General features: G+C 64.4%; 3 protein-coding genes across 4 annotated transcripts; 1 reads left to right on the top strand and 2 right to left on the bottom strand.

Moving 5' to 3' along the window:
* Nucleotides 1-2,151: 2,151 nt before the first annotated feature.
* On the bottom strand, nucleotides 2,152-5,130 carry LOC148591547 (thioredoxin-interacting protein-like). 2 transcript variants are annotated; one of them, XM_088537310.1, is made up of 8 exons: nucleotides 4,841-5,130; nucleotides 4,052-4,124; nucleotides 3,802-3,949; nucleotides 3,331-3,433; nucleotides 2,894-3,150; nucleotides 2,648-2,804; nucleotides 2,372-2,520; nucleotides 2,152-2,216 (listed from the first exon to the last, which is right to left on the bottom strand). In XM_088537310.1, the coding sequence occupies exons 1-8, from the start codon at nucleotides 5,088-5,090 to the stop codon at nucleotides 2,181-2,183; spliced, it is 1,173 nt and encodes a 390-aa protein (XP_088393436.1). In that variant the 5' UTR covers nucleotides 5,091-5,130; the 3' UTR covers nucleotides 2,152-2,180. The 2 variants fall into 2 exon arrangements, with proteins under 2 accessions (XP_088393436.1, XP_088393435.1); XM_088537309.1 differs by having other exon boundaries at nucleotides 2,894-3,433.
* Nucleotides 5,131-14,978: 9,848 nt separating this feature from the next.
* LOC104565939 (thioredoxin-interacting protein) lies at nucleotides 14,979-17,952 on the top strand. Its single transcript, XM_088537316.1, has 8 exons — nucleotides 14,979-15,268; nucleotides 15,988-16,060; nucleotides 16,163-16,310; nucleotides 16,679-16,781; nucleotides 16,962-17,218; nucleotides 17,308-17,464; nucleotides 17,584-17,732; nucleotides 17,888-17,952. The coding sequence occupies exons 1-8, from the start codon at nucleotides 15,019-15,021 to the stop codon at nucleotides 17,921-17,923; spliced, it is 1,173 nt and encodes a 390-aa protein (XP_088393442.1). The 5' UTR covers nucleotides 14,979-15,018; the 3' UTR covers nucleotides 17,924-17,952.
* A 4,760-nt stretch (nucleotides 17,953-22,712) lies between these two features.
* Nucleotides 22,713-24,950, bottom strand: HJV (hemojuvelin BMP co-receptor). The gene is made up of 3 exons (XM_010212687.2): nucleotides 24,857-24,950; nucleotides 24,032-24,537; nucleotides 22,713-23,330 (listed from the first exon to the last, which is right to left on the bottom strand). Exons 1-3 carry the CDS (start codon nucleotides 24,948-24,950, stop codon nucleotides 22,713-22,715), a joined length of 1,218 nt encoding a protein of 405 aa, XP_010210989.2.
* Between the last annotated feature and the right edge of the window lie 2,555 nt (nucleotides 24,951-27,505).

The raw sequence follows: 27,505 nt of genomic DNA, 5'->3' as shown, positions 1-27,505 counted from the left end.
TCGGGATGAGCAGGGCACCCCGGGCCCCGCTGCCCGCCGGGCTCCAGCAGCCTCTTTTGCTTGGAAAACACCAAGGAAAGGGCCAGTTCTGCTGAAATGGGAAATCTGGGCTCCTTTCCCCTGGTGGCGGGGGGTGCATGTTGTGCTCATCTCCTTCTTGGAAAAAAGTTCAATAAACATTTCAAAGAAATGGAGAACAGCTTTTTCCTGGGGGAAAGTCCCTTTCCAGCACGTTTCCAAGCGGAGCAGCTGGGAACGGGGCCGACGCTCCCCCCATCTCCGCGCGCGGCTCCTGTTTGCAGGAGATAAGGCCGGCGCTCGGCCGTGCCGGAGATAAGGAGCCCCCGGAGCCGGCAGGGCCCCGGGAAGCCGAGGCCGGGGCCGCGGGCGCAGCGAGCGCCGGGGCTGCTCTGCTCGCCCGGGCCGGGCCCGCGGCCCCAGGGAGCGGCCGCTTTCCAGCAACTTTCACCCACATCCCCAAAAAGGAGCCGGACGGGCCCGGCGCTCCCGCAGCGCCCCGGGAAGCGGCTCGGCCCGAGCACGTGGGAATTTCCCACCTCGGCTCCCGGCCTCCCGCGCTCTCCCTGCGGAGCGGCGCTCCGGGAGCCACGTGCACCCGCCGGGCCGCCCCGGGTCCCGGATCCCCTCGCGCGGCGGCACCGGGGTCCTGGGCACCGGGAATCTCCCCCCGGCTGCGCTCCCGAGGGACCGGGGGTGGCTCTGCCCCCGCTTTCCTGCTCCCCACGGACACCCCCTGCGTCGTGGAGCCGCCGGCTCTGCCCGAGGGGTCGCGGGAGAGAGCGGCCCCGCGGCTGCAGCTCCAGCCCGTTGCCACCTCGGGAACGTCACCTCCGCGCGCCCCGGAGCCGGGCAGGCCCCAAGGACGGGACAAGGGGACAAGGAGCCGCCGGCGCCAAGGTCACCGTGGGCATGGGGAACACGGGGCCGGGGCCAGCGCTCCCGGCCGGGCTGATCCCGGCAGCCGCCTCCCTGCGCCCGCGGCTCCGCACCCTCCTCCCCGCGGATCCCTCCGGCTCCGGAACCGCCCGGCGCCTCCCTGGGGACCCTCCTCCTCCCCATCCGACCCCCAAAGGCTCCGACCGCTCCGGTTCGCAAAACCTTTATTACAAACAAGACCCCACGGGGGCCCACAGAATCTCCCAGTAGAAAATAGAGGATTTCCCTTCCCGCCCCCTCCCCAAAACCCAACTACAAAACGGTACAAAAAGAATCGGGATCCGGGTGCGTCCCAGGCGAGAGGCAGCTGGGGGGAGCCGGGCCCTGCGGCGCCGGCTTCCCCTGGGAATGGCCTTGGCTCCCGCACGCGGAGCGGGGCCACCGCGGAGCCGGGGTGACGCTGCCGTCCCCGCAGGAGCGTCCCCAGCTCCCACCTCGGGGACACTCGTGCGCCAGCCCCAGGCTGCACAAAGGGCAGCGCAGGATGGAGGGGGCTCCGCGGGGACAGCCAGGAAAGGGGGTTTGTCCTGGAGCTGCCACGGCCGGGGTGGCCGCTGCGGCCGTCACCGCCCCGGAGGAGGGGACCGAGCGCCAGCCCAGGGCTCCCTCCTGCGCACGGCGGCGCCAGCGCCACCGACGCGGCACCGACGCCGCGCGGATCAACCGCATCGACACCGGCGGGGCCGGCCGCGGCGCCCGGCTTCCCAGTTCACCTTGGAAGCACCAAATGGGACGGGATGAGCGGGATCGGAGCCGGGCGGCTCCTCCCGCGGGATGCGACGGCGCACGGGCGCTTTGGGAGCCGAGGCGGTCGCTGAACCAAGAACCCCGACAGCTCCTGCATGCTGGAATCTGCCTCTCCCGAGGGAGCCTTGTGGAGACATCGACACGTCCCCTGCTCCACACAGGGATTTTTCGCCACTTCCCATGTGCGCACTTTTGTTTTGTGGCGTTTGGGGCTTTTTTCTCGTTTTTTGGCAGACTCTGGCTGCACACAAGGTCCTCACCCCCCAGCCACATCCCTCGGCACGAGCCAGGACAGTCGGCGCCCGGGAACAGCCTCTCCCGTCGCCTCCTCCCGCGCTCCGGGAAGGGCCCCGCGCGCGGCCGTGCCCTCCTGCAGCAGGAGGCTCCAGCAGACGCCGGCGCTCCGGCCGCTGCTGCGCACCAATCCTTGCGGATCGAGTCCAGAACAAGCGGGACAGGAACGTTTGGCCCGGCCCTCACTGCACGTTGTTGTTGCCGTTGCAGGGATCCACCTGCGGAAGAAGCCGAGGGGCCGGTCGGGCGCTTGGAGGGCTCATCCCGAGGCCGATCCCACCCGGCCCATCCCCGCCAGAGCCCCCTGCCACCTCCGCACGGAGGGGCCACCGGCCACCGCAGGGGGTGGCCCCGGGCGCGCAGGGCTGCTCACCTCCGTGTACGTGGGCGGCGGCATGAACTTGAACTCCGGCGCGTACATGAAGATGGGGCTGTCGAAGCCGTCGGGGTCGTCCAGGAGGGGGGTGGTGGGGCTCTCCAGGCGATGGTCTTCGGGGACGATGTCCAGGTAACACGGGGGAGCTGCGGGACACCGGCCACCCGTGAGGCCCCCGAGGCCGCGCGGCTCCTGCGCTGCCCCGCGCGGCCGCCCGCCGCCTCCCGGCCCCCCGGCACCCAGGGACCCCCGCGGGCTCCGCGCTGCGCTCACCCTCCGGAGCGTCGGGGAGGTTCAGGTCCACCCAGCTCATCTCGGAGCTGGCCTGGCTGGCCATGCTGGAGCTGCGGCTGCCGATGCCCGAGCGGCTGCCGATGACCAGGGGCAGCTCCAGGATGATCTTCTTGGAGCCCGGCACGCTCACGTAGATCTGCCGCACAGAGCCCAGCCGTGAGCCTCGGCCCAAGGCAACGGCAGCCCGAGCTCCCCGCCGAGCGCGGCCGCGGCACAACCGCTCACCTGCAGGAAATACTCCACGCGCAGGATGTTGCAGCCCAAGATCGACGGCTTCAGCTTCTTCACGCGGATGGTTTTGCCCCGCCACGACTCCGACATGCCCGAGATGATGTGGTTGCCTCGCACGCACGACAGCTTCTGCGTGAGCACCTTGGTCTGCCCGTTGGCCAGGTACGTGTGCTTGGCCACGATGGCCGCCTTGGGCACCACGATGCGCGAGCAGGTGTTCTCGAAGTCGGCGTTGATGCAGATCTCGTCACCTGGGGAAGCAACGGCCTTTTCCATCAGGGGCTCCGGGGCCTTCCCTGCACCGGGCTGCCTGGGCCGGCCCGGCGGCTGCTCCAACGGGCCCTCACGCTGCCCCTTTGCTCCTCTCTGCTTCGCCCATCGCCCCTCGGTCCCCTCCAGCCCTTCCCCAAGAGCTGGGCACAGCCTCTTACCTTCACAAAAGCCTTTTCTGTCGATCTGAGCACTGACTGACACGTGCCCATCGGGAATGAACATACACGACACCTTCTTCTCCTTCTTGGCAGCAACTGGAGACTGAAGACACAACAACATCGTTATCCACACGGAACCTGCCTGCGGCTCCCAGACACTTCCTCCTTTCCGGCCAGGGCTGGACTTCGCCTCCCTCTCTTTTATGATTCACCTTCCTCAAATTCACACTGCCCCTCCCCACCAGCGCTAAGGGCCTTTGCTAGCTGAGTGCACACTCAGCTCCTCGCTTCTACCTGGCTCCACGGAGCCTTCTGGACGCTTCTTAACCACAGTTTAAGCTCTGCTGAGCACTAAAGCCTCTTAGGGGGAGTCTGGCCCACAAAGGTCACCCTGACCCTACCTGGGCACCCGCAGCCCCCTTGGCGCTGACACGCAGCCCTCCCCGGGGCAGGGGGACCCCTGGCACCTACCAGTAATTCCGGCGTGTTCACGTCCACGGGATCCATCACCTCGAAGCGCTGCTTGGTCTCCAGCGGCGGAAAGGACGGCCGCTCCAGGAAAGCCTTCACCCAGTAATCCACAGAGCCGTACTTCCCCTTGAACGTGGTGCCCAGGGGCCTGGAACAGACACGCTCGTTAGACACATCCCGCACAATAAGACACTTTTCCATGAGAATTTAAAGGGAGGCTTTTATTGGGCAACCTCTGCCTAGTACCTACCCTTGGGGCAGCTCGAATCCAAATTTGTATTCATATTTGTTTCCAGGTCTCAGGATAACAGAGCCATCCCCATCTGAGAAAAGGAAAGAGAAAGGAATATCCATTAGAGGAAGTCCAGCACGACCCACGCTCCGCTCGCACGGTTGCAGTTAAGGGCTGCAGGTGTCGGGAGCTCTCCTAGCTGTTTGCCAAGAGCTTCCCACACCTGTCCCTTAAGGAGAGCCTGAGAACCTGCTGTCCTCTTAAGGCAAGGCAATGCTGCTAAGCTGCACTTTCACTTCTGCTTTCAACATCCCCATTTGGAGCTCGTCCTGTCCGGATCTGCGGCTGCTCCCATTCTGCTCCCACACCCCTCTGCCCCTTCCTGCAAGGGCCCCCGGCTGCCCAAACCACCCGTTCGTCCACGGGCCTTCACGTCCCCCCACTCATCTCCCCAGACCCTCTGCCAAGCGCCCTCTGCCCCCCAGCAGCACGGGAAGGGCCATGGGGACAGGGACGGGACGGAGCCTCTTCTCCTCGTCCGGATCCCACCCTTCCAGGCGCTGCCTTTCCCCCTCGCGCTCCAGGGAGGCCCCGAGCTCTCCAGCTCTGCCCTGCAGCCCCATCCTGCCCTTCGCCCACATCCAAGCCTTCCAGCAGCCCATTAGACAACGTTCCCACTTAGCCAGGGCTCAGGCCCCTTTTCCTCCCGCCAACAGACCCAAAACTCTCCCCAGCACCCGGATACAACCAGGGCACCCGGCCGCCTCCGAGCCCTCTCCCGGCCCCTTCCCAGCCCCGCACGCTCACCCGTGGGCTGCTCCTCCAGGGCCAGCACGTCCTCGAAGCGCAGGTACTCCATCTCCTGCCTGCACTGCTGCGGGCCCTTGGCCCAGTTCACCTTGGCCACGCCGCACGCCAGCACCTTCACGGCGCTCACGCGGGTCACCTCGCACACCTCCACCACCACGCGCCCCGACACCTTCTCCCCGCTGCAGTAAACCTTCTCGGGCTCGCTCAACGCCACCAAGAAGCTCTTCACTTTCTTGAACATCACCATGGCTAACGCGAGGCTGGACGGAGGCTCTTGCGGAGGCACTAGGAGCTGCGCTGGGCAGTTGCGCCGCGTCTTTTCCCCTCAGCGGCAACGATGGAGGGGAAAAAACAGCTCGCAAAGGCCGCTTTTCAGTCACAAGCGGCACCAAAGCGCGATCCGGCCGCCGCTCCGCTCCGCGCACTCCGCTCAGCTCTGCGCGCCCGCCGCCGCCGCCGCCGCCGCCTTTTATAGCCTCGCCCGCCGCCTCCCCGCCCCCCCGCGCCTGTTGCTGCCGAGCGCTGCACGCCGCGGCCGCGTGGACAGGCGTGCTGCCCGCGTGAGCAGCGCGCCCATTGGCCGCCGCCGCCTTGTTTACGGCCCCGACAGCCAATGGGCGCGCGGCTCGCGGAGCGTGGACAGCGTGTGCAGGAGAGGGCAGCGAGCGCGCCGCGGGGGCGGGGGCGCGCGGCGGAGTGACGGCGCGGCGGGCCAATGGCGGGCGAAGGGGGCGGGCGGCGGGGGCCAATGGCGAGCGGGGGGCGGGACGCCCTGCTCCCCGCGGGGTGGGGGTGCGCGCGGCGCGGGGGCAGCGCCCGGTTCGGACCGGGCGGTACCGGGCGGTACCGGGGGCCGGGGCAGCCCCCGGGGCTCTGCTGCCCCCCCCTGCCCCGCGGCGCCGTTCCCAGCCCGCTCCTCGCCCCGCTGTTCGGGGGTTTCCACCCCCCCCAATGAGGCAGCCGAGGCGTTTTCAGAGCGCCCCCGCCCCCGGCCCGTCCTTTGGGGTGAATAAGGGCGGAATTGGGGTAGGGAGGACAAAGTGTCCCCCCTCTCCCCCGCCGCTGCCCGGGACCCCCCAGGCGACACCCCCGCCCCCCCCCGCCCTCAGGGTCGTCACCCGCCCAAATGGGGACATCTGGGAGCTTCCTGGTGCCCCCCGCTCCTGCTCGGGATATTGGGAGCCCCGTGGGGCCCCCCGCCCACCCGGCAGGGATTTGGGGGAGCGGGGTGCCGCTGGATCGGGAACAACGGGGGGACCCTCCGTTTTCCCGTGGGGCTCCCGCTCCTCCCCACCCGCTCGGCCCGGTGGCTTTCACGGGCCATTGGGGCTCTCGCGGCTCCGGAAAACAGGCGGGGAGCGGAGGAAACGCGAGGGCGACGTTTCCACGGAGCGAACAATAAAACGGCAGGGACGGAAACGGGCCCGGGGGGAGGCTCCGCAGCCCGACCTTCCCCCGGCCCGAGGACGAGCGCTGTGTTTCCCCGGGAGTTGTTTTTCCCGGGTGTTGTTCCCGGGTGTTTGTGCCAGGGGTTGTTCCCGGGTGTTTTTGCCAGCTGTTGTCCCGCTGTCCTTTGCCCTCGGACACGGCTTGTTTGTGCCAGCCGCTCTGGCCCGCGCCCGGCTGGGCCCTCTGCGCCCTCTTCTCCGCGCGCTCCGAGGGGATTCCCGCTCTGAACGGGGGAAGTGGCCGGATAAAGCGGCCGGGATCCAAACCGACCTCCTGCCGGGCGGCCGGATCGACCCCCGGCGCTGCGAGCTGCTCCGCAGGAACCGCCGCTTTTCCTGCCCTGTCCCTCGCCCTTGGCCCCTCCAGGCCCGCCAGGATTTGGGACCTGCTCCAAGTCGGGGAAAGGGGCCGGCTCTGTTGGCAGCGGCGCCATCCCGGCTTTGCCGGCGCGTTCCTTGGCCGGCCGTGTTTGCGCCGCCCGGCTCCGGTTTCCCCGGGTGCTGCGGCCCAGGGAAGGCTCCTCCGGGCCGGCGCTGGCGGCCGCGGCGCTTTCTCCCCGAGCGCATTCCAGGGATGTCAAAGGACGGTCGAGTCCTCCCTTGCCAGAGGGCTGCTCCAAGGCACGTTCCGGGGCCTGGCTCCCCTCCCGCTTTCTCCCTTATCTGCCCATCGGCCTCTGCCCTTTGCTCCCGTGGCCTCCATCCGCCCGCACAGGCCTCTCCGCGGCTGCCGCTTCCCCGGGATGAGCCGCTCGGCACGAGTTTTCCCACGCGGGTTGGGAAGGGGCTTTGGGAACACTGAGGAATTGCAGCGGGGAACGAAACCCGTCGGAGCGTCCCATGGCGCCCAGGAGGAGGAGGAGGAGGAGCAGCTCCAAGGGAGCCGCTCGTGTCCTTGGGCAGGGACCGGCTCTCGGGCACTTCCTTCTGCTCGGGGTTTTCCTCGAGGCTCCGGCCCCGCTCTCAGCTCGCGGCGCCCGGAGGATCCGGCCTCGCCGCTGGATCCAGGGCGGGAGGAAAGTCCCGGCTGCGGCCGCTGCCGTGGGGAGAGCGTCGCCGGCGCCGCGGGCTGGAGCCGGGGCCGGGGCCCGGTGACTAATGGGCCGCGTCGGGCACCAGCCCCGCGGAGCAGGGACGGGCCCAGCTCGACGCTGCCCTGCACTGAGTCACGGGCGGCCGGGCCGGGAAGGGCCGAGGGGAGGACACCGGCACCACAGGGACCGCCCGGGGGTTTGGAGGGATCATCATGGAACCATGGAATGGTTGAGGTTGGAAGGGAGCTCCAGGGATCATCCAGTGCAGCCCCCTGCACACGCAGGGTCACCTAGAGCACGTGGCACAGGGCTGCGGCCAAGCGGGTTTGAAGATCTCCAGAGAAGGAGACTCCACAACCTCTCTGGGCAGCCTGTTCCAGGGCTCTGGCACCCTCACTGGGAAGGGATTTTTCCTGAAGTTCCTGTGGAACTTTTGGGGCTTCAGTTTGGGGCCGTTTCCTCTAGTTGTGTCGGTGGCCACCAGTGCAAAGAGGCCGCCCCATCCTCCTCACGGCCTCCCTTGAGGTACTTCTAGACACTGCTCAGGTCCCCTCTCAGGCTTCTCTTCTCCAGCTGAACAGGCCCAGCTCCCTCAGCCTCTCCTCACAGGGCAGATGTTCCAGGCCCCTCCTCATCCTCGGAGCCCTGCGCTGGCCTCTCTCCAGCAGCTCCACATCCCTCTTGTCCTGTGGAGCCCAGAACTGGACACAATCCTGCAGATGTGGCCTCAGCAGGGCTGAGCAGAGGGGCAGGATCCCCTCCCTGGACCTGCTGCAGACGCTCTCCTTAACGCAGCCCAGGATCCCATTGGCCTTCCTGGCCACGAGGGCACCTGCTGCCCCATGGTCACCTTGTCACACACCACGACACCCGGGTCCCTCTCTGCAGAGCTGAAATGTTGCCAGAGCCCCGACCCACGAGAGCATTCCCAAAACCCACGTGTCCCAAACTCCCCGTGTCCCAGACCCCGCTGCGGCACTGCAGGACTCGTGGCCTCCCCCCGTGGCCGCCCCGTCCCGTCTCTCGGATCAGGGCTCCGGTTGCGCCTGCTCTGTGCACGACTCCTGGGAGCTTCCCGGCACGGCAGCACCTCCCGGCTCGCGCATCCCGCTCCGGGATCCCTTCTCCTCCTGCCCATTCCCGCTCCCAACAAGCCAGGCGAGGACTTCCCCCAGGCGACGCCTTTGCAGCTCCTGCCAGGAGCGCAATGTGGAGAAGCCTCTTCCCGGCGGATGTTTTCCTGCCCCGATGGGATCTCTTCACCTCTTGTCTCTCCAGCCCCAGGTTTTGCAACCAGGAGGATTTTGCCAGCGCCGAGCGGCAGCAGCCCGTGCCAGAGCTGGAATTCCGCCAGCCGCAGACAGGCAGGAATTTGCATGCGGAGTTTGGGACGTCCCGTGCCTTCCACCTGCTCCGAGCGGGAACACACGGATTTCACCAGCAGCCTCCTTGCTTGGGCTGCAGCCCGGGCTGATGCGGGACGCATCCGCCTGCTCCTCTGGGTGTTTTATTCTCATTTTTACAGATTTTACTGTTATTAATAGAGGAAAAGGTGCTGCGCAGACTAAGTTTTCCCGACCTTCCATCCCTGCTCCATCCGGCTCTCCCTTGGGACTCCCTGGCAAGGGCCCATGGATGCTGGAAGGGGCAGAGGGCGAAGGGAAATTTCGGATTCTTCAGCAGCTGAAGCGACACCCTGGGCTGATCTGGGGGGTCCCTGGGGGATGCTGGCCCCAAACAAGGTCCCTCGTCCCGGCCAGCACGAGGTGGCCAAAACCAGGCGCTGAGAAGCCCCTTTGCCCCCACCTTGGCCCTCCTGGATCTCATGTACTTGTTACCTCCAGAAAACCAGGCCCAATCCCGGTATCTTTATGGGATCGTGGTATTTTGGGCCAGGAGAGCAATCCCTCGGGCCGTGGAAGCTGGAAGAGGCTCCTGTCCTCATGCCTTGGTGTGCATGGACATCTAGAGGCCTGTTCCGGAATAACGGGCGCCATCGGGATGATATTCCAGCATCCTTCCTTAGGGCTTCCCTGCCTGGATTCCATGCACCAAAGACGAGTGATATCCCTGTTTTGGGCTGCCCAGTCCTGGGTGAAAGGGGGTTTGCGGGGAGGCGAGTGGAGCTGCAGGGATATCGGGCTGGTCGGAACAAATTGTGTCAACGTGAGAACGAGTTTCCATGTTCGCTTGTGGCTCCGAGATCAAGGAGCAAGAGGAAGGGCAGGAAGAAACCCTGTGAAAATCAGGATGTGGATAAAGAAATGGGGCATTGGCCTGTTCTTAGGATGGACCTCGGGAGATCTGAGTCATGTTCGCCTGCTGCCCAGCGTCCTTTTCCAGTGATCTTCCCTATCCTTTTCCAGTGATCCTCCCTGTCCTTTTCCAGTGATCTTCCCTTTTCCAGTGATCTTCCATTTCCTTTTCCAGTGACCTTCCCTATCCTTTTCCAGTGACCTTCCCCTTTCCAGCGATCTTCCCTGTCCTTTTCCAGTGATCCTCCCTGTCCTTTTCCAGTGATCTTCCCTATCCTTTTCCCGTGATCTTCCCTATTCTTTTCCAGTGATCCTCCCTGTCCTTTTCCAGTGACCTTCCCTATCCTTTTCCAGTGATCTTCCCTTTCCTTTTCCAGTGATCTTCCCTTTCCTTTTCCAGTGACCTTCCCTATCCTTTTCCAGTGATCTTCCCTTTCCTTTTCCAGCGATCTTCCCTGTCCTTTTCCCGTGATCCTCCCTGTCCTTTTCCCGTGATCCTCCCTGTCCTTTTCCAGTGATCTTCCCCATCCTTTTCCCGTGATCCTGCCCATCCCAGCTCACAGCGGAACGGGCCCCGTTCCTAGCGGATCAGACCTGCCCCTCGGTTTAACCTCTCGGTGACTCAACGGGCGCAGTTCGGCACGAGGTGCACGGGGCAAGCCTGGATTTGGGGAGACCTTTTAAACCGGTTTTAAAGAGCTGCTCCCGATTCGGGCAGCTCTGCCTCGGAGCGTCGGATTAGCGGCTTGGCAGCTCCGCTTCGCTCCACTTTGTACCCTCATTGCAGCGTCAGGAGCCGGCAAACCGGCTCATGGGGTGTTTTACGGCGCATTGAAGCAGCTGCTAATGGAATTTTGGCTCTGGCTGCTCAACCCCCTGCCCCAGGCCTTGGCATTTCTCTATCTCCTGGGAATCAGGGTGAGGCAGGATACGTGGTGGGAAGATTGCCCCATCCATGCCTCCTGCGGCATTCCCACATCCTTCCTTGGAGACCCGGCGCTGGCTGCCGTTACCTGCGAATCGGAGCGGATGAAGCCCCAGGGCTTCATCCCGGCTGGAGACTCCCATGCTCCGACCGCTCCGGTTGGGCAGCCAGACCCGGAATGGCCAGGACGAGCCTTGGATTTGCAGCGCGGGCCAGTGCTGCCCGTGTCTTTTTTAGCAGGTGACACATGCTAGGAAAAATAAGGGCTCGATCCGAAGCCTCCTGACGTCAATGGAAACACTCCTGTTGACATCACAGGGGTTGGATCCTCGCCTACGTTCCACATATTTATTCCAGCCTGCAATCTGTCGGAGGTAGAAAGGTCTCTCTTCTACTTAGAGACTTTAGCACGTCTTGGAAAGGTTTCGCTTCCTCCAAAATCATTAAATTTAGGATGCCAAGTATGGAACAATTCTGGGAGGAGGCTCAAACCCACCCGCGCTGTGCCCGCTCCCTCCGTTTTCCTATGGGAAACGCTGTAGCAGCCGTGTCCTATGTAAGGAATTCCGGCTCTGGCATGGGCTGCTGCATCCATGGGTCCCTGCCAGGGAGTCCCAAGGGAGAGCCGGATGGAGCAGGGATGGAAGGTCGGGAAAACTTAGTCTGCGCAGCACCTTTTCCTCTATTAATAACAGTAAAATCTGTAAAAATGCAAATAAAACACCCAGAGGAGCAGGCGGATGCGTCCCACATCACCCCGAGCTGCAGCCCAAGCAAGGAGGCTGCTGGTGAAATCCGTGTGTTCCCGCTCGGAGCAGGTGGAAGGCACGGGACGTCCCAAACTCCGCATGCAAATTCCTGCCTGTCTGCGGCTGGCGGAATTCCAGCTCTGGCACGGGCTGCTGCCGCTCGGCGCTGGCAAAATCCTCCTGGTTGCAAAACCTGGGGCTGGGGAGACAAGAGGTGAAGAGATCCCATCGGGGCAGGAAAACATCCGCCGGGAAGAGGCTTCTCCGCATTGCGCTCCTGGCAGGAGCTGGAAAGGCGTCGCCTTGGGGAAAGTCCTCGCCTGGCTTGTTGGGAGCTGGGATGGGCAGGAGGAGAAGGGATCCCGGAGCGGGATGCGCGAGCCGGGAGGCGCTGCCGTACCGGGAACACCCGGGAGCCGCGCGTGGAGCAGGCGCAACCGGAGCCCTGATCCGAGAGACGGGACGGGGCGGCCACGGGGGGAGGCCACGAGTCCTGCAGTGCCGCAGCGGGGTCTGGGACACACCGGATTTCGGACACGGGGTTTGGGACACACGGGGTCTGGGACACGCAGGGTTTGGGACACGCGGGGTTTAGGATACGCGGGGTCTGGGAGCGCTCTTGTGCATCGGGGCTCCGGCGACATTTCAGCTCTGCAGAGGGACCCGGGTGTCGTGGTGGGTGACAAGGTGACCATGGGGCAGCAGGTGCCCTCGTGGCCAGGAAGGCCAATGGGATCCTGGGCTGTGTTAAGGAGAGCGTCTGCAGCAGGTCCAGGGAGGGGATCCTGCCCCTCTGCTCAGCCCTGCTGAGGCCACATCTGCAGGATTGTGTCCAGTTCTGGGCTCCACAGGACAAGAGGGATGTGGAGCTGCTGGAGAGAGGCCAGCGCAGGGCTCCGAGGATGAGGAGGGGCCTGGAACATCTGCCCTGTGAGGAGAGGCTGAGGGAGCTGGGCCTGTTCAGCTGGAGAAGAGAAGGCTGAGAGGGGACCTGAGCAGTGTCTAGAAGTACCTCAAGGGAGGCCGTGAGGAGGATGGGGCGGCCTCTTTGCACTGGTGGCCACCGACACAACTAGAGGAAACGGCCCCAAACTGAAGCACCAAAAGTTCCCCAGGAACTTCAGGAAAAATCCCTTCCCAGTGAGGGTGCCAGAGCCCTGGAACAGGCTGCCCAGAGAGGTTGTGGAGTCTCCTTCTCTGGAGATCTTCAAACCCGCTTGGCCGCAGCCCTGTGCCACGTGCTCTAGGTGACCCTGCGTGTGCAGGGGGCTGCACTGGATGATCCCTAGAGCTCCCTTCCAACCTCAACCATTCCCTGATTCCATGATGATCCCTCCAAACCCCCGGGCGGTCCCTGCGGTGCCGGTGCCCTCCCCTCGGCCCTTCCCGGCCCGGCCGCCCGTGACTCAGTGCAGGGCAGCGTCGAGCTGGGCCCGTCCCTGCTCCGCGGGGCTGGTGCCCGACGCGGCCCATTAGTCACCGGGCCCGGCCCCGGCTCCAGCCCACGGCGCCGGCGACGCTCTCCCCACGGCAGCGGCCGCAGCCGGGACTTTCCTCCCGCCCTGGATCCAGCGGCGAGGCCGGATCCTCGGGGCGCCGCGAGCTGAGAGCGGGGCCGGAGCCTCAAGGAAAACCCCGAGCAGAAGGAAGTGCCCGAGAGCCGGTCCCTGCCCAAGGACACGAGCGGCTCCCTTGGAGCTGCTCCTCCTCCTCCTCCTCCTGGGCGCCATGGGACGCTCCGACGGGTTTCGTTCCCCGCTGCAATTCCTCAGTGTTCCCAAAGCCCCTTCCCAACCCGCGTGGGAAAACTGGTGCCGAGAGGCTCATCCCGGGGAAGCGGCAGCCGCGGAGAGGCCTGTGCGGGCGGATGGAGGCCACGGGAGCAAAGGGCAGAGGCCGATGGGCAGATAAAGGAGAAAGCGGGAGGGGAGCCAGGCCCCGGAACGTGCCTTGGAGCAGCCCTCTGGCAAGGGAGGACTCGACCGTCCTTTGACATCCCTGGAATGCACTCGGGGAGAAAGCGCCGCGGCCGCCAGCGCCGGCCCGGAGGAGCCTTCCCTGGGCCGCAGCACCCGGGGAAACCGGAGCCGGGCGGCGCAAACACGGCCGGCCAAGGAACGCGCCGGCAAAGCCGGGACGGCGCCGCTGCCAACGGAGCCGGCCCCTTTCCCCGACTTGGAGCAGGTCCCAAATCCTGGCGGGCCTGGAGGGGCCAAGGGCGAGGGACAGGGCAGGAAAAGCGGCGGTTCCTGCGGAGCAGCTCGCGGCGCCGGGGGTCGATCCGGCCGCCCGGCAGGAGGTCGGTTTGGATCCCGGCCGCTTTATCCGGCCACTTTCCCCGTTCAGAGCGGGAATCCCCTCGGAGCGCGCGGAGAAGAGGGCGCAGAGGGCCCAGCCGGGCGCGGGCCAGAGCGGCTGGCACAAACAAGCCGTGTCCGAGGGCAAAGGACAGCGGGACAACAGCTGGCAAAAACACCCGGGAACAACCCCTGGCACAAACACCCGGGAACAACACCCGGGAAAAACAACTCCCGGGGAAACACAGCGCTCGTCCTCGGGCCGGGGGAAGGTCGGGCTGCGGAGCCTCCCCCCGGGCCCGTTTCCGTCCCTGCTGTTTTATTGTTCGCTCCGTGGAAACGTCGCCCTCGCGTTTCCTCCGCTCCCCGCCTGTTTTCCGGAGCCGCGAGAGCCCCAATGGCCCGTGAAAGCCACCGGGCCGAGCGGGTGGGGAGGAGCGGGAGCCCCACGGGAAAACGGAGGGTCCCCCCGTTGTTCCCGATCCAGCGGCACCCGCTCCCCAAATCCCTGCCGGGTGGGCGGGGGGCCCCACGGGGCTCCCAATATCCCGAGCAGGAGCGGGGGGCACCAGGAAGCTCCCAGATGTCCCCATTTGGGCGGGTGACGACCCTGAGGGCGGGGGGGGCGGGGGTGTCGCCTGGGGGGTCCCGGGCACCGGCGGGGGAGGGGGGGACACTTTGTCCTCCCTGCCCCAATTCCGCCCTTATTCACCCCAAAGGACGGGCCGGGGGCGGGGGCGCTCTGAAAACGCCTCGGCTGCCTCATGGGGGGTTGGAAACCCCCTGAACAGCGGGGCGAGGAGGGGGCTGGGAACGGCGCCGCGGGCCGGGGGGGGCAGCAGAGCCCCGGGGGCTGCCCCGACCCCCGGTACCGCCCGGTACCGCCCGGTCCGAACCGGGCGCTGCCCCCGCGCCGCGCGCACCCCCACCCCGCGGGGAGCAGGGCGTCCCGCCCCCCGCTCGCCATTGGCCCCCGCCGCCCGCCCCCCTCGCCCGCCATTGGCCCACCGCGCCGTCACTCCGCCGCGCGCCCCCGCCCCCGCGGCGCGCTCGCTGCCCTCTCCTGCACACGCTGTCCACGCTCCGCGAGCCGCGCGCCCATTGGCTGTCGGGGCCGTAAACAAGGCGGCGGCGGCCAATGGGCGCGCTGCTCACGCGGGCAGCACGCCTGTCCACGCGGCCGCGGCGTGCAGCGCTCGGCAGCAACAGGCGCGGGGGGGCGGGGAGGCGGCGGGCGAGGCTATAAAAGGCGGCGGCGGCGGCGGGCGCGCAGAGCTGAGCGGAGCGCGCGGAGCGGAGCGGAGCGGCGGCCGGATCGCGCTTTGGTGCCGCTTGTGACTGAAAAGCGGCCTTTGCGAGCTGTTTTTTCCCCTCCATCGTTGCCGCTGAGGGGAAAAGACGCGGCGCAACTGCCCAGCGCAGCTCCTAGTGCCTCCGCAAGAGCCTCCGTCCAGCCTCGCGTTAGCCATGGTGATGTTCAAGAAAGTGAAGAGCTTCGTGGTGGCGTTGAGCGAGCCCGAGAAGGTTTACTGCAGCGGGGAGAAGGTGTCGGGGCGCGTGGTGGTGGAGGTGTGCGAGGTGACCCGCGTGAGCGCCGTGAAGGTGCTGGCGTGCGGCGTGGCCAAGGTGAACTGGGCCAAGGGCCCGCAGCAGTGCAGGCAGGAGATGGAGTACCTGCGCTTCGAGGACGTGCTGGCCCTGGAGGAGCAGCCCACGGGTGAGCGTGCGGGGCTGGGAAGGGGCCGGGAGAGGGCTCGGAGGTGGCCGGGTGCCCTGGTTGTATCCAGCGGGTGCTGGGGAGAGTTTTGGGTCTGGTGGTGGGAGGAAAAGGGGCCTGAGCCCTGGCTAAGTGGGAACGTTGGCTAATGGGCTGCTGGAAGGCTTGGGTGCGGGCGAAGGGCAGGATGGGGCTGCGGGGCAGAGCTGGAGAGCTCGGGGCCTCCCTGGAGCGCGAGGGGGAAAGGCAGAGCCTGGAAGGGTGGGATCCGGATGAGGAGAAGAGGCTCCGTCCCGTCCCTGTCCCCATGGCCCTTCCCGTGCTGCTGGGGGGCAGAGGGCGCTTGGCAGAGGGTCTGGGGAGATGAGTGGGGGGACGTGAAGGCCCGTGGACAAACGGGTGGTTTGGGCAGCCGGGAGCCCTTGCAGGAAGGGGCAGAGGGGTGTGGGAGCAGACTGGGAGCAGCCGCAGATCCGGACAGGACGAGCTCCAAATGGGGATGTTGAAAGCAGAAGTGAAAGTGCAGCTTAGCAGCATTGCCTTGCCTTAAGAGGACAGCAGGTTGTCAGGCTCTCCTTAAGGGACAGGTGTGGGAAGCTCTTGGCAAACAGCTAGGAGAGCTCCCGACACCTGCAGCCCTTAACTGCAACCGTGCGAGCGGAGCGTGGGTCGTGCTGGACTTCCTCTAATGGATATTCCTTCCTCTTTCCTTTTCTCAGATGGGGATGGCTCTGTTATCCTGAGACCTGGAAACAAATATGAATACAAATTTGGATTCGAGCTGCCGCAAGGGTAGGTACTAGGCAGAGGTTGCCCAATAAAAGCCTCCCTTTAAATTCCCATGGAAAAGTGTCTTATTGTGCGGGATGTGTCTAACGAGCGTGTCTGTTCCAGGCCCCTGGGCACCACGTTCAAGGGGAAGTACGGCTCTGTGGATTACTGGGTGAAGGCTTTCCTGGAGCGGCCGTCCTTTCCGCCGCTGGAGACCAAGCAGCGCTTCGAGGTGATGGATCCCGTGGACGTGAACACGCCGGAATTACTGGTAGGTGCCAGGGGTCCCCCTGCCTCGGGGAGGGCTGCGTGTCAGCGCCAAGGGGGCTGCGGGTGCCCAGGTAGGGTCAGGGTGACCTTTGTGGGCCAGACTCCCCCTAAGAGGCTTTAGTGCTCAGCAGAGCTTAAACTGTTGTTAAGAAGCGTCCAGAAGGCTCCGTGGAGCCAGGTAGAAGCGAGGAGCTGAGTGTGCACTCAGCTAGCAAAGGCCCTTAGCGCTGGTGGGGAGGGGCAGTGTGAATTTGAGGAAGGTGAATCATAAAAGAGAGGGAGGCGAAGTCCAGCCCAGGCCGGAAAGGAGGAAGTGTCTGGGAGCAGCAGGCAGGTTCCGTGTGGATAACGATGATGTTGTGTCTTCAGTCTCCAGTTGCTGCCAAGAAGGAGAAGAAGGTGTCGTGTATGTTCATTCCCGATGGGCACGTGTCAGTCAGTGCTCAGATCGACAGAAAAGGCTTTTGTGAAGGTAAGAGGCTGTGCCCGGCCCTTGGGGAAGGGCTGGAGGGGACCGAGGGGCGATGGGCGAAGCAGAGAGGAGCAAAGGGGCAGCGTGAGGGCCCGTTGGAGCAGCCGCCGGGCCGGCCCAGGCAGCCCGGTGCAGGGAAGGCCCCGGAGCCCCTGATGGAAAAGGCCGTTGCTTCCCCAGGTGACGAGATCTGCATCAACGCCGACTTCGAGAACACCTGCTCGCGCATCGTGGTGCCCAAGGCGGCCATCGTGGCCAAGCACACGTACCTGGCCAACGGGCAGACCAAGGTGCTCACGCAGAAGCTGTCGTGCGTGCGAGGCAACCACATCATCTCGGGCATGTCGGAGTCGTGGCGGGGCAAAACCATCCGCGTGAAGAAGCTGAAGCCGTCGATCTTGGGCTGCAACATCCTGCGCGTGGAGTATTTCCTGCAGGTGAGCGGTTGTGCCGCGGCCGTGCTCGGCGGGGAGCTCGGGCTGCCGTCGCCTTGGGCCGAGGCTCACGGCTGGGCTCTGTGCGGCAGATCTACGTGAGCGTGCCGGGCTCCAAGAAGATCATCCTGGAGCTGCCCCTGGTCATCGGCAGCCGCTCGGGCATCGGCAGCCGCAGCTCCAGCATGGCCAGCCAGGCCAGCTCCGAGATGAGCTGGGTGGACCTGAACCTCCCCGACGCTCCGGAGGGTGAGCGCAGCGCGGAGCCCGCGGGGGTGCCGGGGGGCCGGGAGGCGGCGGGCGGCCGCGCGGGGCAGCGCAGGAGCCGCGTGGCCTCGGGGGCCTCACGGGTGGCCGGTGTCCCGCAGCTCCCCCGTGTTACCTGGACATCGTCCCCGAAGACCATCGCCTGGAGAGCCCCACCACCCCCCTCCTGGACGACCCCGACGGCTTCGACAGCCCCATCTTCATGTACGCGCCGGAGTTCAAGTTCATGCCGCCGCCCACGTACACGGAGGTGAGCAGCCCTGCGCGCCCGGGGCCACCCCCTGCGGTGGCCGGTGGCCCCTCCGTGCGGAGGTGGCAGGGGGCTCTGGCGGGGATGGGCCGGGTGGGATCGGCCTCGGGATGAGCCCTCCAAGCGCCCGACCGGCCCCTCGGCTTCTTCCGCAGGTGGATCCCTGCAACGGCAACAACAACGTGCAGTGAGGGCCGGGCCAAACGTTCCTGTCCCGCTTGTTCTGGACTCGATCCGCAAGGATTGGTGCGCAGCAGCGGCCGGAGCGCCGGCGTCTGCTGGAGCCTCCTGCTGCAGGAGGGCACGGCCGCGCGCGGGGCCCTTCCCGGAGCGCGGGAGGAGGCGACGGGAGAGGCTGTTCCCGGGCGCCGACTGTCCTGGCTCGTGCCGAGGGATGTGGCTGGGGGGTGAGGACCTTGTGTGCAGCCAGAGTCTGCCAAAAAACGAGAAAAAAGCCCCAAACGCCACAAAACAAAAGTGCGTGCGTGGGAAGTGGCGGAAAATTCCTGTGTGGAGCAGGGGACGTGTCGATGTCTCCACAAGGCTCCCTCGGGAGAGGCAGATTCCAGCATGCAGGAGCTGTCGGGGTTCTTGGTTCAGCGACCGCCTCGGCTCCCAAAGCGCCCGTGCGCCGTCGCATCTCGCGGGAGGAGCCGCCCGGCTCCGATCCCGCTCATCCCGTCCCATTTGGTGCTTCCAAGGTGAACTGGGAAGCCGGGCGCCGCGGCCGGCCCCGCCGGTGTCGATGCGGTTGATCCGCGCGGCGTCGGTGCCGCGTCGGTGGCGCTGGCGCCGCCGTGCGCAGGAGGGAGCCCTGGGCTGGCGCTCGGTCCCCTCCTCCGGGGCGGCGACGGCCGCAGCGGCCACCCCGGCCGTGGCAGCTCCAGGACAAAGCCCCTTTCCTGGCTGTCCCCGCGGAGCCCCCTCCATCCTGCGCTGCCCTTTGTGCAGCCTGGGGCTGGCGCACGAGTGTCCCCGAGGTGGGAGCTGGGGACGCTCCTGCGGGGACGGCAGCGTCACCCCGGCTCCGCGGTGGCCCTGCTCCGCGTGCGGGAGCCAAGGCCATTCCCAGGGGAAGCCGGCGCCGCAGGGCCCGGCTCCCCCCAGCTGCCTCTCGCCTGGGACGCACCCGGATCCCGATTCTTTTTGTACCGTTTTGTAGTTGGGTTTTGGGGAGGGGGCGGGAAGGGAAATCCTCTATTTTCTACTGGGAGATTCTGTGGGCCCCCGTGGGGTCTTGTTTGTAATAAAGGTTTTGCAAACCGAAGCGGTCGGAGCCTTTGTGGGTCGGATGGGAGGAGGAGGGTCCCCAGGGAGGCGCCGGGCGGTTCCGGAGCCGGAGGGATCCGCGGGGAGGAGAGTGCGGAGCCGCGGGCGCAGGGAGGCGGCTGCCGGGATCAGCCCGGCCGGGAGCGCCAGCCCCGGCCCCGTGTTCCCGCTGCCCGCGGTCACCTTGGCGCCGGCGGCTCCTTGTCCCCTTGTCCCGTCCTTGGGGCCTGCCGGGCTCCGGGGCGCGCGGAGGCGACGTTCCCGAGGTGGCAACGGGCTGGAGCTGCAGCCGCGGGGCCGCTCTCTCCCGCGGCCGCCTCGGGCAGAGCCAGCGGCTCCGCGACGCAGGGGGTGTCCGTGGGGAGCAGGAAAGCGGGGGCAGAGCCACCCCCGGTCCCTCGGGAGCGCAGCCGGGGGGAGATTCCCGGTGCCCGGGACCCCGGTGCCGCCGCGCGAGGGGAGCCGGGGCCTGGGGCGGCCCAGCGGGTGCACGTGGCTCCCGGAGCGCCGCTCCGCAGGGAGAGCGCGGGAGGCCGGAGCCGAGGTGGGAAATTCCCACGTGCTCGGGCCGAGCCGCTTCCCGGGGCGCTGCGGGAGCGCCGGGCCCGTCCGGCTCCTTTTTGGGGATGTGGGTGAAAGTTGCTGGAAAGCGGCCGCTCCCTGGGGCCGCGGGCCCGGCCCGGGCGAGCAGAGCAGCCCCGGCGCTCGCTGCGCCCGCGGCCCCGGCCTCGGCTTCCCGGGGCCCTGCCGGCTCCGGGGGCTCCTTATCTCCGGCACGGCCGAGCGCCGGCCTTATCTCCTGCAAACAGGAGCCGCGCGCGGAGATGGGGGGAGCGTCGGCCCCGTTCCTGGCTGCTCCGCTTGGAAACGTGCTGGAAAGGGACTTTCCCCCAGGAAAAAGCTGTTCTCCATTTCTTTGAAATGTTTATTGAACTTTTTTCCAAGAAGGAGATGAGCACAACACGCACCCCCCGCCACCAGGGGAAAGGAGCCCAGATTTCCCATTTCAGCAGAACTGACCCTTTCCTTGGTGTTTTCCAAGCAAAAGAGGCTGCTGGAGCCCGGCGGGCAGCGGGGCCCGGGGTGCCCTGCTCATCCCGAGCCGTTTGCTGTCGCTCCGGTGCTTCCCACCCCCTGGAGCATCCCGAGGGGCTCTCCCGGCCGGGACTCCACGGGTGCCACCGGCGCTGCCGGGACGGTCCCGGTGTCCCGGCTCGACGCTCCCTCCGCTTGTTTACGCGAGCGCCCGTTCCCGGCACTGCCGGCCCCTTGGGATTTGCTGCCCGCATCCCAACAAATCCCGGGCCTGATGCCCGTTTGCAACCACGGTTTCCCTATCCCGGGATAGGGCCGCGCGCTCCCGGGAGCAGGAGGATGTGCGTGGGGAGTCCCCCCTGTGTTGTATATGGGGAAGGTGGTGGCCTCAGCTGTGACTTTTTTTGACTATCCAGCACCTGCCCAAACCCGAATCGGAGCGGCCCAGGGTGCCCCAATGCCAGGTGCCAGGGTCCCTGCTTCCAGGGAGCTCCGGAGCTCATCCGAGACTTCCTGGGCTTTGGAATTCCTCAGGTGGGTGATAAGTGCGAGGCCTTGGACCTGCCTCTCACGGGAGCTCCGTTCTTCTTTCCAATGGACACAGCGTCTCCGGAGCCCAGGTCATTTCCCCTTCCCGGCCGGGGTCTTTGCCAAGCTGGGAAGAGCGCGTCCGAGGAGCAGCGCCTGCGCGGAGCCCGGCCGGCGCTCGGCACGCTCCGCTTTGGTCCCCGTTGGGAACACCACCCCGTCCCCCTGCCATGCGTTAGCCGGATAGAGCAACCAAAATCTAGCGGATAATTGCATTCTGCACGATAAAACGTCACAGAACGGTTGAGGTTGGAAGGGACCTCTAGAGACCACCCAGTCCAACCCCCTGTTCCAGCAGGGACGCGTGTCCCTGCTGCGTTAGTTGCTCCTGAGGAGCCAAAGAGCATTTTGCCCCCAAGAGGCAGACCTTTTTATTGCTGGATAGAATCAATCCTGCTTCTCCAAGGACCTCCAAGAGCATTAACCCTGTTCTCTGCAGGGTTAGGGCTGCAGCGTATTCGGTGCTGCAATCGGTGGCCTTCATGTTCCTCTGTCCCTTCGGAGCACGGATATAGACTGCGGAGCGCTCCGGAGTAAAAGGAGCGGTGGGTGGGAGGCGAGATATTATTATCTTCACCTGCTGCTGCCGACCAAAGAAATGAGAGACAGATGACAGGAAATGAGAACTTCAAAAATAGACACCTTTAATGTCAAAACGTTCAGCGAGCACCGCGCAAGCGCCGGAGGAGCTCGCTACGATGTGCTGTGAGTGTACGTTGGGGAAGGAAACGTGCTGATATAGAAACTTCTCTGTATTCCCTTTTGTCCAAAAGAGACAGAGGAAGAAGCAGCTCCTCTTATAGCTCCCCAGGACAAGGATGGAGAAGGTTTTGACATGAGCCCTCTTTATTAAAAAAAAAAAAAGTTTTCGCATATGGAAAATATCCGTTAGCAAATAGAACTCTATGCACTTTTCTTAAAACCTCTGAAATATATTAAACATCTAATTTGGCCTCCCCTCAATATTTATGTACACCAATAGTTCACCTCCCCATCCATACAGTCAAGTGGCTTTTTGCCAGCTCACTGTGTTTGCTGTTAATCCTCTTTTTCCGAGTCATTCCAACAGCATCGGTTGGGTTGGAGCTGGGTTGCGACAGCACCAGGGAAAGTTGGACCCGAGGGAGAGGGGCACCGGGTCGTTTTCTCTCTCCCACCTCACTGAAACTCAACACTGGTCCAAAGTCCAGAACTTGCTATATTGAGTCCGAGACAGGTGCCGAGACAACCACAAAGAAAAATAGCAACAGTAGATGAAATTTCAGAGACCTGATGTTTTGCAGCACCAGCAGACTAGAAATTAGCACTAATGCAACGTTACTGTCTCGGCTGCTAATCCCGAGGAAGGGGAATACAGTAAAATAAGTTTAATTTCTAGCTCCCGCAGCAAAGGAAACAGCAAACGTTGGTCACATCATTCCAGTGACTGCTTCTCTCTAACATGATTTCAGCAGCAGGTAGGTCAAGGAGCCCCAGATCCATAAAACAATTATTTCTGCCTGTTCAAAATGTGAACTGCCCAGATTTTTTCTAAATCTGTCAGGTTCCTGAGCAAAAGTTTGCTGTACTAACTCCACCGTAGATGCACAGAGCAAACCTGCTGCAAGGACCGATACCTCGTACCCAATTTGTACCTGCCAGGGGCACTCAAAGGCCCAGTGGGTCAGGGAAGATCTCTAAATACCTATTCCAAGTGGTCAAAATGCTCTCACCTTTGCGTGTTTCTTTTTCTTTGATACGACTTGCCATGTCCTGATCTTTAGGAGGAAAACTTGCATGAATAATCCAAAATACTAATGTGCGGATGGCCTTCGGGGAGAGGAAGGAGACTGGACCCGTGACACCCTCCACGCTGCTGAGAACGGTGGGTACAAACAGTGTTTCCCCGTCGTTCACCCCCAGCGCTCCCCTCCGAAGACCTGGCTCTCCAACCGTCCTTGCTGCAGATATTCGATCCAAGATAAGGAATCTTCTTGACGGACAAGGCACAATTCCCAAGTCAGCAGCTCTCGCCTTACCCCGTTGGGCTGTCTCTTGGATGTGTCCCCTGTGCTGGACGTCAGGCCAGCGAGCGCCGGCCAACGAGAGCTAAAAGTGCAAGCGAATAGCCCAAAGACTAGAGGTGAGGAGGAGGAGGAAGGAGGAAGGAGCCTGCCGGCAGCCTGCCGAAGCCTGGAAGATGTGCAGCTTCTCAGCATCGGGAAGGAAGACGCGGGCGTCCTCCAGCGCTCCATGCGCAGCCATGGTGAAGTTGGCGTCCCCCGAGGTCACCACGTCGAAGACGCACGACTGGAAGTAGACGTCCTCCACGGGCAGCAGCTCCTTGCAGAGCGCGCGGGCCGTCTCGGCCGCCACGCGGCCCCGGCCGCACTTGCTGCGGGAGATGCGCTGGCTGCGGGGACAGCCGCCCACGCAGAGCTGCAGGTCCTGCTCCTCCGTGAAGGCGCGCGCCACCTCCTCGGCCGCGCGGATGGAGAAGGAGAGCTGGCGCCCGGCCTGCCGCACGGCGATGGTGGTGCCGATGTAGGCGGCGCGGATCTCCACGTGCCGCCCGGGCGCGTGTTCCCGGATGGCCAAGCTGCTCCCGCCCGGCCGCTCGCCGCCGTTCACCGAGCCGTCCTCGAAGGCGGCGGGAAGGTTGTCGATCTCCGCCTGGTAGACCTTCTGGTCCACGCACTCCTTCATGTTCTTGAATATGATGGTGAGCTGCATAGAGAGCAGAGCAGAAGCAGTTGGCTCCATCACACCAGTCCTCCCCACCCCGGGTTCCAGTCCATCCGCGTTTGCCTGACCGGAGCGTCCCCCTCTGCCCCATCCCAGCTCGCCCACATCGCTGTGGTCCTGCTAGGAAACATTTTGTGTCCTTCCCTCCTCCAAAAGGAGAAGTGCCAGGGCCTGGATAGATGACACATGGGCACACGGCCGTCCCGGGCAGCAGTGTCATCCCGCCGGGCCATGGGACACTCGCAGCTCGCCCTGGTCCCAAGGACCTTCATCCCAGTTGTTCCTGGGAGCATTTGTTCCTGATCCCACGGGAATTTAGCTGAAGCTGTTGCTGCCCTCCCCAGCCCTTGTAGCACATCCTCACTTCAAGCACCAAAATGCCCTGCTCGAGCGGTGGGGTTGGACAGATGATCTCCAGAGGTCCCCTCTAACCTTAACCGTTGTGTGATTCTGTGAAATAGGTGGCAGTTCACGGGAAAAGGTGACACGGGGGCATCTGCCATCTCTGTTACAGGGCAACCGTCTCTGTTACAGGGGGAGCATCTCGGTTACAGGGGCATCATCTCGGTTACAGGGGGATCATCTCGGTTACGGGGCCATCATCTCTGCAGGGACTTCCCGAAGCCATTCCTGCCTCCTGGAAATGAAGGGATTTGCCACCAAGCCCCAGGTGAGACCATTACCTTGCTAGTTACCGTAGCGTTGGAGCCCTTGGCCACCGGCGAGCTGGTGGCTTGCACGAACAAGTAGTCGTTGTCCAAGAGGGGCCAGGAGCCCTCCACCCTACAAGTGTGGAAGTCGTCATGGAAAGTACGGATGTGGGGGTCCCCAAAGGCCGCGCAGTGCTGGTAGCTGGGGGGCTGCCCGTGCTTATAGAGGAAACTCTTCTCGTAGTTGCAGATATCCAGGGGCTCCAAGCCCTGGTGGTGGTTGGGGCCCGGCGGCCGGGGCCGGGGCGGTGAGACGGGCCCTTCCTTGGAGCAGTTGTTCTGGATCATGAGGTCCTCGATGCCGTGCACGGCGGAGTGGTAGGCCAGGTCGCCCCGGCACGTGCGGGCCGTCTTGCGGGTGCAGTGCGAGTAGGAGCGCAGGGCGCTGCAGAAGGCCGCGTTCCTGCCGGGGCCGCGCAGGTTGAGGGTGGCAGCCACGTACTCCGAGTTGCAGCGCAGGATCTTGCACTGGGAAGAAACTGGGAGAGACGGGATGGCCCCGGGCGTCCCAGGAGGGCTGGAGCGCTGGGGATGGGGCAGCCCCTTCTCCTCCCACCACTTCCCTCCATCTGGACCATTCCAGACCTTGCTGGAGATGGAAACTCTTGCTGCAAGGACTTATCTCTCTATAGTAAACTTTCTGGCTAATGAAAGTGCCTTGATTTTTGCATGCCTGAAGGCCACATCCTAGCAGCTCTGCTCTGTTTTTTACCCCCTCTGCACCCTCGGGCTGTGGTTCCCCCTGGTTCTTCTTGCCATGGATGTGGCTCTGGCACGACTGCCCACCCGCTTCCTTACCATGCTGGCAGAGGAGGAGGAGGAAGAGGGCTCTCAGGAGGAAGCAGGGGGGTTCCAGCTTCTCCGGGCCCTCACTGCCGGCAGATCTCCCCATTCCCGTCCATCCAGAGCTGCGGGAGCTGCTCACCTGCTGCCTCCTCTCCGCCTCATTCAGCAGGTCACCTGGAAGGAAGGGAGAGACAGAGTGGGAGACGCTGCACCCAATATGAGCAGCACCCAGAGGTGCCCCAAGCTGCAGGAACGGAGCTGCCAAGGGCCAGGCAGCTGCAAGACCAGGTCCTGCAATCCCACAGGACGTGGAATTGCTGCTCCTGGAGGGCTTGATTTCACTTTTTTCCTCCTGTTTTCACCCCCTGCAGCTCTCATCTCCAGCCAGAAGCAGCTGTGATGCAGTTCAGCGTGTCAAGCAGTTAAAACTTCCACCTGGATGAGACCTGCAGGCTTGAAGAGCCTCGGTGGCCGGGGCGAGGGCAGCGAGGACCCGCTATCTCCAGCCGCGACACCGGCTGGAGAGGGGCAGTTAAAAGCAAGATGCCCAGCATGGTATCCAAGGGGATAAAGCCAGAAAAATGAATTCTCAGAGCCACTGCTGGGATATCCACGATTGGCATCGCTGCGACATGCAGCGCCCGTGAAATCCGGTGCACCCCACGCGCTCTTCCTCCTGGAGCAGGGAAAGGCACTTGCTGGCTCCCTGAATCCCGGGAGGCTGGAGCCATCCGAGGCGGGAATGCCAGGAGCACATCCCCGCTCGCTGCACATTTAATCATGTCGGACAACTGGCCGCGGCCGTGGTTAAATTTATCTTCCCTTCTGCTTCGGCGAGGCTGCGCGTTGCTGTCCGCCCAGGCTGGATTGAACAGCTGCTTATTTGTCACTCGTGAGTCAGGGAGCCTTTTGCAAAGGTCCCTTGAAGCTGCTGTGCCTGAAATGAGGTTTTTTTCCCCCCAAGCTTTTGGGAGATGCTGCTTGTTAAAGGCACTGGGGATTGTGCGGATTGGAGAGGCTGCAACCAGGCAGGAAAAGAGGTCAAATTCTCATCCTTTCCCCCAAAAATGAGCTCCCTGGCGCCCTTAGCCAGGGCTGCAGCACTGGGAAAACACTGTGAGTTGTTCGGTGACGTAGCAGAGCTCCGGCTGCCCCCGTGTCCCTCTCCCAGCCGGATTAATGGCCGGAGGGGGCAGAGGGCTGGAGAAAATCGCGCTCCGGCTCTGCCGGAGACGCTCCGGCTGCTCCTGGCTGTGCCGATCCACGGCCACTGGGGCTTGGGGACACGGATGGAGCCCTCCCGCGCTGCCCCGAGCTCTGCAGGAGGTGGCACAGGGGGGACATGTCCCCTCTGTGGCGCTTGGGAATAACCACCTGGCTAATGCGCAGTGGAGAAGGACAGGGCTGGGCGATGGAGAGGCTCTGCCTCAGGCCCCCCGGGCAGTGGGACTTTTTCCAGGATGTCCCCGTGCCTGCGGATTTAGGAGGAGAGCGGCCGGAGGTGACACCGGCTCTTAGGGTCCGCAGACAGGGCACCCCCGGGCACCTCTGGGTGCTGCCGTCCTGCTCTCCCCTCTCCTGGGACCCTCATCCCTGCTCTTACCTGCGGAGACGACCGGACGCCTTCCCCGGCTTGGCACGTCCTTGTCCCCGGGCTCTACCGCCGGTGACAGCCAGGGAGATCCATGACGGGACAGCTGCGAAAATGCCAGCCCGGCTCCCAGATAAAACCCCAGGGATAAAATCCCGCCGGGGCGCGGGGTGCCGGAGGGCCCCTCCGCGGGCTCCCCGCTCCTCCTCCCCGGCTACCTTTGCTCCGTCACCTTCCCGTCCGCGGGGCAGCGGGCGGGTGTCGAAATAGAGTCGCCTAAATTTAGACGGGCCCCGTGGCGGCCAAGAACCGCGGGCGCACGGTGCCGAGCGAGGCTGCGCACACGGATCGGGACCCACCGCGCTCCCCGGGGCCTGGCTGCATCCGCAGGAGCGGATTTTTCCTTCCCTTTGAGCTCCTATTGCGAACCGAGCGAGTCCTTGGATGTTGCTTCCCACCGCGACCCTGTTATTTGGGTCATTTCCCAGATAATTCTGTCCCGTTTGGGGAAGCTGAGGCACGGGCTGAGGGGAGGGTGCTGGAGATGCCCCATTTCGCCCCGTGGGGAGGACAGCGAACGGCTTCCAGCTGCCCCGCTGAGTCCTGAGCGCAAACACGGCACGGGCCAAAGGTGGCCCATGTCACCGGGGGTCGGTGACCGCCCGGCCATGGTGGCTTTCCCAAAAGCCACCTGCAAGGGCTCGGATCCGCCAAGCAGCAGCACAAACCCCTGTTGCCATAGGGAGGAGGAAGCAGCAATTGCTCCTGATTTCTGCAGCTCGTCTGCAGGGAAGCTTGGGTTCCTGCTAAATGAGGGGGAAAAGGGCTTTTCCTGCTCCAAGTCTTACTTGGAGGCAAGGGAAAAGAGAGCACGGAGTAAAATGTGGCCTTGGGTTGAAATCCCAGCTGGGATCGGCAGCCTCCGGCAGAGAGGGAAGCTCGGGAGTGCCGGGCGTCGCTGCTGGGACACGTGGAGCCTTCGTGTCTCTTTTCCTGCCCCATCTGTCTGCATTGGGTCTCTGCTGGTAACAAGGGGCTGAGATAACCAGACAGCAGAAAAAATCTTGGTT

This window comes from Tinamus guttatus, unplaced genomic scaffold (genome assembly GCF_059628265.1).
Source record: "Tinamus guttatus ecotype Peru unplaced genomic scaffold, ASM5962826v1 Tinamus_guttatus_pri_ptg000744l, whole genome shotgun sequence".
Lineage (NCBI taxonomy): Eukaryota > Metazoa > Chordata > Aves > Tinamiformes > Tinamidae > Tinamus > Tinamus guttatus.
The sequence above is the reverse complement of the archived record's forward strand: the minus strand, read 5'-3'. Positions and strand labels throughout refer to the sequence as shown.

What these genes read in the sequence shown, in the direction of transcription:
- LOC148591547 (XM_088537309.1), bottom strand. Translation starts at nt 5,090, where the DNA reads ATGGTGATGTTCAAGAAAGTGAAGAGCTTCTTGGTGGCGTTGAGCGAG. An exon ending in CCTGGAGGAGCAGCCCACGG is followed by an intron (nt 4,125 to 4,840) that starts GTGAGCGTGCGG and finishes TCCTTTTCTCAG; the next exon opens with ATGGGGATGGCTCTGTTATC. An exon ending in GCGTGGAGTATTTCCTGCAG is followed by an intron (nt 2,805 to 2,893) that starts GTGAGCGGTTGT and finishes TCTGTGCGGCAG; the next exon opens with ATCTACGTGAGCGTGCCGGG.
- LOC104565939 (XM_088537316.1), top strand. Translation starts at nt 15,019, where the DNA reads ATGGTGATGTTCAAGAAAGTGAAGAGCTTCGTGGTGGCGTTGAGCGAG. An exon ending in CCTGGAGGAGCAGCCCACGG is followed by an intron (nt 15,269 to 15,987) that starts GTGAGCGTGCGG and finishes TCCTTTTCTCAG; the next exon opens with ATGGGGATGGCTCTGTTATC. An exon ending in GGATTCGAGCTGCCGCAAGG is followed by an intron (nt 16,061 to 16,162) that starts GTAGGTACTAGG and finishes TGTCTGTTCCAG; the next exon opens with GCCCCTGGGCACCACGTTCA.
- HJV (XM_010212687.2), bottom strand. Translation starts at nt 24,950, where the DNA reads ATGGGGAGATCTGCCGGCAGTGAGGGCCCGGAGAAGCTGGAACCCCCC. An exon ending in CCTCCTCCTCTGCCAGCATG is followed by an intron (nt 24,538 to 24,856) that starts GTAAGGAAGCGG and finishes CGTCTCTCCCAG; the next exon opens with TTTCTTCCCAGTGCAAGATC. An exon ending in ACGCTACGGTAACTAGCAAG is followed by an intron (nt 23,331 to 24,031) that starts GTAATGGTCTCA and finishes CTCTCTATGCAG; the next exon opens with CTCACCATCATATTCAAGAA.